This window comes from Dermochelys coriacea, chromosome 1, assembly GCF_009764565.3.
Source record: "Dermochelys coriacea isolate rDerCor1 chromosome 1, rDerCor1.pri.v4, whole genome shotgun sequence".
Classification (NCBI taxonomy): domain Eukaryota; kingdom Metazoa; phylum Chordata; order Testudines; family Dermochelyidae; genus Dermochelys; species Dermochelys coriacea.
The window spans coordinates 224,570,019-224,579,767 of record NC_050068.2 but is presented as its reverse complement, the minus strand read 5'-3'; the positions used below and the strand labels follow the sequence as shown (position 1 = coordinate 224,579,767).

General features: G+C 40.1%; 1 protein-coding gene across 3 annotated transcripts in view; it reads right to left on the bottom strand.

The window, feature by feature from the left end:
* Nucleotides 1–2,297: 2,297 nt before the first annotated feature.
* The window catches only part of LOC119858218 (cyclin-dependent kinase inhibitor 1-like), a 17,656-nt gene continuing 10,204 nt past the window's right edge, over nucleotides 2,298–9,749 (bottom strand). For all 3 annotated transcript variants that reach the window (XR_006281578.1, XR_006281579.1, XM_038408268.2), the window contains one exon: nucleotides 2,298–7,777. Coding sequence is in view for 1 of the 3 variants with exons in the window: in XM_038408268.2 (XP_038264196.1) it covers nucleotides 7,710–7,777 (68 nt within the window). In the remaining 2 variants the exon portion in view is untranslated. The remainder of the gene's footprint in view (nucleotides 7,778–9,749) is intronic.

Genomic DNA, 9,749 nt, shown 5'->3' with positions numbered 1-9,749 from the left:
GCCCCCGCAGCTCCCATTGGCCGCGGTTCCTTGCCAATGGGAGCTGTGGAGCCAGTGCTCGGGGCGGAGGAAGCGCACAGAGCCCCCGTGGCCGCCCCTATGCCTAGGAGCCAAACATGCCAGTAGCTTTCTTGGAGCCACACAGAGCCGGGTAGGGAGCCTGCCTGCATTGCCAACCAGACTTTTAACTGCCTGGTCAGCACTGCTGACTGGAGCCACCAGGTGTTCCGGTTAAAAACCAGACACCTAGGCTTAATGTAGCTGTGTTGTAGCGTTTATTAATATCCACTGCAATTGGTTCATAGAAACATCTGTTCAGGAGCAAGATAATCCCAAAGTATATGTTATTGTTCATTTGTTTGTGAAATCTTTACATAATGACTATCATGGTATCTGGCACACATTTTAAAATGATTTTCCTGCAAAAATATATATATATATTTAAAAGGCCATTGTGATTATTTTGAGAGGGCAGGGGAAGCACACAGAACAGGATTTTTGCAGATCATAGATACAGATGTACATGTTATGAACATTAAAATGGCAGGTACCCATTTTCCTGAATAGTGCCCTTAGCTGTGACACTGTAGCTAACATAAGGGAAACCATTTTCCTACATTCTTTACTCTTCAATGTGCTACAAACATGGCCTAGATCCTCAAAGGTATTTAGGTTCCTAACTTCCAATGATTTCAATAGGAGTTAGGTCGCGAAATACCTTTGAGGATCTGGGCCTATTCCTCCTTAGTAGGGCACCAGAGCCAAGGAAAATCATTTTTCACTCCCTTACCCACTTCTAGCCCTTCTTTCCCCCTTCCTCAAAAACAACAAGACCCTTCCATCTCTCCTAGCCCCCTGTCAAAAGATTGTCTATTATGCTGGGTTCCACTAGTGCCAGTGTCAAAAATGGCCACTTTTCAACAAGTTGGATAAAATTCATGAATACTAATTTGACCATTTGGGATTTAGATGGAGCCTCTCATCCAGATGAATTCCAAAGTGTCTTGGTGTGTCTACACTGCAAAAGAAGACCAGTGGTAGTGAGTCTTGGAGACCAGGTCCAACAGGGAGAATGAGCTATGGGACAAAAACTAGCAGTATAGACACTGGGGCTCAGGGTGGATCCTGGGGCTTGAAATCCACATTTTCAGAGTCAGTTGACCTGGGCTCTGAGACTCACTGCTGCAGGTCTTTTTTTTGCAGTGAAGACATCTCCTTAGAAACATGACTCGATTTAATAACAACACTTTTAAACCTCTAAAAATTACCAAAAATTTATTCTGTATAAAATAATTTAGTGATTTGGGGGTCTGGTATTTCTGGATTTTCCAGGACTAGAAGCAAGTACTATGTATCCCAGCAGGAACTTGGAAGTTTTCTTTTTCCAGTGATATAGGTCACTCCTTTCTAACCCTGAAGTTATTCAATCTACCATTGATCCAGGACTACATACTATCTTTGGCTTCAGGCCAACGTTATTTTGGGGGAGACATTTCAGATTTGTGCAGGGTGGGGAGATGAAGAAAGATATATTTACCTAGCAGGCGTATATGTGCACGTCTTCTTTTTTTCATTGGCAGCAGTTTGAAACTGCTCGGAGGAGATATTTTAATGGGCAGAGTGCAGGTGACTGCCATCAGAGGTAATACACTTGGCTCTGCTATTTACCCACACTACTTTGTGAGAGGAAGAATGGTTTGGGCCAAGATTTTCAAAAGCAGAAACCTAAAGTTAGGCTCTAAACTATACTTAGGTACCTGCCTGATTTTCAAAAGTGCTACCGGCCCAGTAGCAATATAGGCAATATAATAATAATAATTAATAAGCATGTGTGTGCATATCATATAAAATGTGAATCACTTCATTTGTTATTGAAGTGCAGCCACTTCTGGGGTGAAACATGGCAGATGCTTAATATGTCACTACAGCTCTCCACAGCAGTTTATAGCAGGAAGTGAAAAATGTCATAGCCAAATGAAACCACAGAGAGGATTTAGTCAGGTGAGATATAAGTACCAGTGTTGGAATATGTGCAGGACCAGGGGTCTTTCCATATTTTCCCTCTTCAGTGGGAAAATATGGAAAGACCTGCTGGAGAAACAAAGTCATACATTTTTCTGGATTCTAGATTAGCCGAGTTTAAATTAACCCAAATGCAATGCCGATATTTTGCTTGTGTTAGTGAATGCATTGTGAAAGCAGAATGGTGTGTGTGTGGGGGGGGGAAGTGGATGGAATCCAAATCAGAGTCGTGAAGATACAAAAATAGTGTGTGAAAAAAGGACAACTCAGTCTTGTTTGCTGTAAAAAAACACAAGTAATGAACCAGTTTTTATTTATGATATTGCAAATATCCACAATTGACAACCAAAAACTTCACACATCAACACTTACACTGAAATTCATTGAACCTACAGTATTACAACATTCCAAGCTAAGCAAAATTAATACCTGAAGGAAAGTACCTTGTATAACATAAACCCTCTGAATTTCAGAATGAACTTTGTTGACCCATTAGATTTGCTATGTGAATGGAGAAAATCCACTTTTCTCACAGCAGTTCACAAGCTTTGGAATAAATAAGTCCTTCCACCCACCCATTTATAAAGATCCAAAAGCTAAGGATAGAGTATATGTGTCTACTAAAAGAAAAGGAGTATTGGGGCACCTTAGAGACTAACAAATTTATTAGAGCATAAGCTTTCGTGAGCTACAGCTGTAGCTCACGAAAGCTTATGCTCTAATAAATTTGTTAGTCTCTAAGGTGCCACAAGTACTCCTTTTCTTTTTGTGAATACAGACTAACACGGCTGCTACTCTGAAATATGCGTCTACTGTAACTCATCCATAGGTTCTCCAGAAAAACAATACTGACCTATAGAAGGGTCCATATGATTAGTTTGCAGAGAAGTTGTAGTAGAAAGCTCTATTTGTACTATCCTAAAAATAATAGAAAGCATCTAGTGTCTCTTTTCCTGGCTATCTTGCTGAAGTGGCCCCATTTCCTCAATTGCTGCCAAAGGACTTGAATGAAATGATCTATACCTGAGAGAGGGAGCTCAGAGGGATTAGCTGTCTATTTATTAACAGGTGGAGGTTAACCAGTTAAATATTATGGATTCCTGATGCATTTCCCCCTCTGCTGTGTAATCAGAAGTACATTTAAGATAGCTCGAAACAGTGCTGCTACCACTTCTTTAATGCCCAATTTATGTCAGTTCCAGAACACAACACCTTGCTTCTCCTTATGAAAAAGTGCTACTTGGGGAATTGATTGTTGGTCTATGTCATACACCCAGGCAGCCAATCAAAGTCCAAGATCAGAAAATATGCCTCAAACAGCTTCATTACTGTATTATATTTGGTTCACTCAGAGCACTGTATACTTAAATGGAACTAAACATATACTAAAGCTACAGTACACTGATTAACTTCAAGTGGGTCTGCCTCCTTTTCCATACATTTAAAGACTGGGAATATTTTGGGCCCATTTAATTTTATTCTTTGCTATGTATTAGGTATTACTACTGAAATGTCTCGATAAAGAAAATCCTAAATTGTGTTTGACCGGAAAGTGCAATTTACAGGATAAAAGAAAAAAAAGATGTTTACTCCATGTTTTCTTGTTAAAATACTTCTCCATCAGAATGTTAACTACTGAATAAAAGAAGATTTCTAATGGTCTGTTCTCTATCCCATACATGACAAACCTCAGCAACCAATCAGAGGCCTGTCATTCTCAGCAGTAGGGCTAATAGCTGTAGGGGTGCTATTGCAGTACCCATACTGTAAAATTTATGTATGGAGAGAGGAGGCAGTTTATGTATGCAGTTGGTTAGATGCTTGTCATCAACATTTGGTCTGTAGTAACACAAAGCACTAGTGCAAAATACCTCTGGCCAGATCCTCAGCTGGTGTAAATTGGGACAGTTCCATCGCAGTTCAGTGATCTACAAGAATTCACACTAGCTGAGCATCTGGCCCTATATTACTTAGTATCAGGACATCCTAACTGCACACACCATGGTGTGGAGCAATAAGAAAAGAAAAGTTTTTCTTTCTGTACACTGCACTCTCATTTACAATATTTTGTATTTAAGAAACTTTAAAAAATATATAGATATCAAGCCACAAAATATCACTGCATCTTGCCAGCAAATTCTTTTGAATTAACTATAGCATTCTGAGCTAATATTCACAATCATAACTGGCAGAGATGTTAGAAATTTGGATGGGCTAAATTCTAACCTGCAGTCTCACACTTTGACAACTCAATCCCTGACAAGCCATCATAATTTTCTTCTGTAAAAAGATATCCCTTTTCCCCTATAAGAAAACAAGGCAACATCATGGTAACCTTGTGCATAACAGATGTATAGGCTTTTTTTGTGTGCAGCTCCTGTCATACTGACCAGAAAATAAGGCTGCTTAGCACATCACTACAAATCAAGAAGGTACACAGTGTTGTCGGTCTGATTTTAAAAATACACAAACACACAGAAAACATACGGTTGTGCGATTTTTTTCAAATCAGAGAAAATTGCACACTTAAAAAAATAGATTTGTCTTAGTCATCACCAAAAGTAAGAAAACATACTATTTCCCAGCATGCCATTGCTATTGTAACAGGAGCATACAAACACACATACTGAGTTCACTCACAATATTCTCCATTTGGAGTCTCATCCTGGTTCCATTGTGCAAAACTCCCATTGATTTCAGTAGGAGCAGGTTTGGGCCCTTTGTTTCCAAGTCAAAGATTAAAAAGAGAAAAAATTTCTCCTGACTCTCTTACTTGCCTGGAGTTGAAAATATAAGACCCTGCAACCAGGGGAGCTGGAACAATTTGTATAATAGGGGGGCTGAGAGCCATCCAACCAAACTGTAAACCCTTATCTGATGGAAACCACTTCAAGCCAGGGTGCAGCAACACCCTCTCTACTCCTAGTTCCAGCACCTATGCCTGCAACATGCTGAGCTCCCGTAGCTCAGCACAAAGGAACAGGCGCTTGATTTACTGCCTTTTCTCATTAAAAATGGGTATATTTTGGTAGCCTTAATGAACTGTTTACATCTAAACATCACTGCTCCTATGGAAAAATAATGATCTTGTCTTGGTGTTGCATGTAATATCTGTGTGAACATGTATAAGCTAAAAGAAAAGGAGTACTTGTGGCACCTTAGAGACTAACAAATTTATTTGAGCATAAGCTTTCGTGAGCTACAGCTCACTTCATTGGATGCTCACGAAAGCTTATGCTCAAATAAATTTGTTAGTCTCTAAGGTGCCACAAGTACTCCTTTTCTTTTTGCAGATACAGACTAACAGGGCTGCTACTCTGAAACATGTATAAGCTGCATTCCATGTGTACAGCATACACAAATATGTATATACCCAGAGAAAATCTACTGTACAAGACTTTGTATATTTAGATTTTAGGCAAAAAGCAGTTCTCAATCATTGTGTAATTTCTAAACTGCCCAAATCACAGCGGTCTTTCCAAACTTGTTTGTGAAACACAGCAGCTTACTCAACTCCATATGCACAAGAATAATTTAGCATGTATATTTTGTAGGTTTCTCTTTACATTTTACACACTGGGTGCCAAGAGCCATAAAACCCAATTATCCAAATTGGTGGGTGGAGTGGAGAAGGGAAATAGAAAGGAAGTGTGTATGGTACAAAAATGCTTAGCAATAATAATCCATGCAATGCCAAGAGGGATGGATGAGCTAGTGTTATTAAACCTTTTCTCTTCTTGTAGAAAAATCCTAAATAGTGATGGAAACACCGTATGTGGGCTTAACTAATAATAAAAATAAAAAATTTTAAAAAATTGGCTAGATTCACAAAAGGATTTAGGTCCCTAACTGCCACTTTAGGTGCCTAAATCCCAGAATCAAGCCACAATAGGATTCACAAATCCCACCTCAGCCCCAGCTGTCACCAAATCCAGGAGCCTAAACTCACTCAGCACCTAAATTTTAGCAGTAAATATTCCCTAGGCACCTCTGGCTCTTCCTCTGAGCATGAACACTGCAGCCCCATGCCCAGGTGTCCGGATACTTAACCCAAAGTGCAGCATGAACCGAGGAAAGACGGGAGTTCCTCTCCCTAACTTTCCTGCAGGGCACAATCTGGTAAACAGCCTCAGAGCTTGCCTACTGGATTGGACCCCTATACATGGGCATACACAAAATGGTTGGAAATGGGCAAAGAGGAGGCCTCCCTCCAATGTTTTAGCCCAGTGGTTAGGGTGCTTATGCCTGGGATGTGGGAGACTCTAGTTCTAGTCCAACCTCCACTTATGGGAGGGGTTTTGAACTGGGACCTACCACCTCTGAGTGCCCAAACCACTGGGCTCAAAATTATGTGGGTGGTCTTCCCCCAGACCCCCAACATCTTGCTAAAGCAGTGTAGATAACCCCAAGAGAGGGTTTGCACCTGAGAATCGCAAGCCAAACACGGTACCTCCCTGCAGCCCAGACTTCAACACCCATTTCACTGAGAGGGGCGGGGCTTAGCATTCCTCCCCGCCCCCTATAATTTTGGCATTTCCCAATGGCAAGCATGGGCGAGGAGCTGCCTAGCCTGCCAGCTTTTGTGAATCCGATTTTGAGGCACCTACCTCCCTCTATTCACTGTACAGGGAGCCTAGGCACCGGACTCAAGACTTTGTGAATCCTCGGAAGTTTCTAGGAACCTAAAAGTTAGGCATGATGATGCTGAGCATCACCATGCCTCAGTTTCTTTGTGAATCTAGCCCAATGTCTCCATAGTAACCTGCATTACAAAACACTGTGCCCAACAGGGCAAAAATTGTCTCATTTTCACACATGCATTGGCCTCAATGGAACTGCATAGGTGAAAATGAAGGCTATATTTTCCCAGCAGATATAGGGAATGATATTAACATAAGATGCCTGATTTCACGGGTGCAAATTTGCAGACATACATTTAGAACAGTCACATGTTTAACAACCTGATTTTGAACAGAGTCAAGTAGACAGACACAGGGCCAAATTCTCTGCCGATGTAAATAGGCAAAACTCTGCTGAAGTAACTACAGCTGTGTCCATTTACAGCCGCAGAGAATTTGCCACATAAATACCATTATTTATGTCCACAGATAGTTATGGGTACAAAAGTGTAGTCACAATTTTGCACCTGAAAAATCATAGGCTGGGTTGGGAACTTTTTAAATAAATCAGATCTGTAGAGTTTAGCTGGTGAAGCTTATTGATTGGATAAGCCATCACCCTCAGAAATAGGGAACAAGCTGTGCAGTAAAGATGTAAAAAATACAAAATCAGAAACATAGTATGGTCCTGATCATATTTTGACTTGTTCATATGCAGCAGTACATTTGTACAGCTGTTTAACCTTATGTTCACTGCTTTCTCGTATGCAGTATTCTTTGAAACGCACATGGTTAAGTTGCTGCTATTAGCCAATTCCTCTAACATTTCCAAACTTGCTTACCAACACTTTTAAGGCTAGTGACCCTTAGCAAAGGGACTTCCAGTTTAACCTCATTCCAATGCGAGTTTTGCTGTGTTTATAAGACTTTCCATCAGTCCTTTCATGAATATATCAATCCATGTGATGCCCTTAAGCATTTGTAGCTTGCACACACAATTTCTGAATGTCAGATAAACTTGGCAGCTCTTTATAACATCTCTGGTGCAGATCAATCCTGTGTTTCATTTCAGAAAGCCAAATTCTTTGCAGCAGCTTGACTGTTAGTTTTGACTTGCTTCTTAGCTGAGTAGTAATCTGTAGAATAGCAAACAAACAGAATTAGAAACTGCTGACGTGGTGAATGATGTTTTAAAGAAATGTCAGGTAGGATTCTCTAAGGCCCACGAGGGAACAAAACTAATACCTTTAATATGTTCCATATAAAGCTGTGTAATACCAAACAAACAAAGGAAATGTGCTGGCTTTTATTCAGCATAGATCAAAGGACTTTGGACTCTCTTATATAAGCTGAGCAATGTGACATTTTACTCTCTGACTTTTAGATCCAGTACAATAGTGTTTTCTCGTCAGAAATAGTTGTTTTTCAGTGCTCTTTTACCACCTTAAAAAAGGTCTGCAATTTAGCATAACATCAGAAGAATTATAATTATGCTGAACTTTACTAATAACGTTCTACTTATTACATCAAATAAGAACTCTAGGAAGACTGGATATAACCTTGCAATAACACTGAATTATTACTCTCTGAGTACAGAATGAATAAGGGCTGTAATTATGGGGAAAATACTCTGTATTCTTCATCCATAGCAAAGTGATTTAATTCCTGCTTCAAGTGCAAAACTCAACCTAACAACAGAACCATGACCTGCTTTCTATAATTTGTGGAAATACTAAGCAGTGATTTTTTTTCTAGCACAGAAACAAAGACATTTTTCAGGTAGTTAACAGGACAAATTTAGCTGAAATGAAATCAGAAGTGTATTCACATTTACAGGCACAGATCTACATCCTCAGCTGGTATAAACTGGTTCCATTGGCTTTAATAGAGCTATTCCAATTTAAACCAGCTGAAGATTCGGTCCTCATGATGTTTTAACTTCCCTTTCCCACATAACCAAAATGGCAATGTATGTAGCAAATATTCATGGTGTCCTAGCAGCTTACGGTTTGTATTCATTTCTACGGAAAATACTATTGGCAGAGGATACTCCCTGGAATTCTACAGGTTTTCACAGCCAAGTTCTGCAAAGAAAATCCTGCATCCAATTTCATTAAGTTTTGTTGGTTGATTTACGATGAGGATAATATGTATAGTGGTGACCCAAATTAATACCACATATTGTTGGGAGTCTGAGCAGCTAATTTATGAGGAAAAAAAGGCCTGCAAATGTCACAAGAACTTGGTGGGGAGAAAGAGGAGAGGAGTAACAATAATAAGTGGGATGTCTCAGCTCTTACAACGTATAATCCTCACAACTGTTAATTCTTCTAATCATGAGACTTTATATATACTCTGTCCTCCAATTTGTACTGGGGAGGAGAGATATATTATGGATTATACTTGGTGGGTCAAAGTCATAAATGACTTCATTGGCATTATCCTCACTTTCATCAATGGTGAATTTTAACAAGGGTAAAATTTTCAAAGGCATCTAAGTAATTGAGGAGCCCAAGTCCCATTTTCAAAAGGGACTTGTGCATGTAGGAGCCAAAGTCTTGATGGAAGTAAGTGGGATTAAGGTTTCTCAAGACCAGATCCTCAAATGAATTTAAGTGCCCAACTCGCATTGATTTCAATGGAAGTTAGGGACCTAATGCCTTTGAAGATCTGGGCTCTAAGTGCCTCAGGGTACGTCTATACTAGAAATGCTACAGTGGCACAGCTGCACTGCTGTAGTGAAGGGGTTCTTCCATTGCTGTAATAAATTCACCTCCTTGGGAGGCGGTAGCTAGGTCGATGGAAGAATTCTTCCATTAACCTCATAGTGATGACACCGGGGCTTAGGTCGGCTTAATTACATCTTTCAGGGGAGTGAATCTGCACACCCCTGAGTGATATAGCTAGTTCAACCTAACTTTGTAGTGTAGACCACTCACTTTTGAAAATTTTACCCAGTATCTTGAAACCACTAGTCCAGAAGATGGACCTAACCTCACTCCCTGTGCAGACACAGCTGAGTCAACAGAAATTTTTTTCCATCGACCTACCTACTGCCACTCAAGGGATAAGCCACTTTCCATCACTGTAGAAAGCATAACTGTAGTG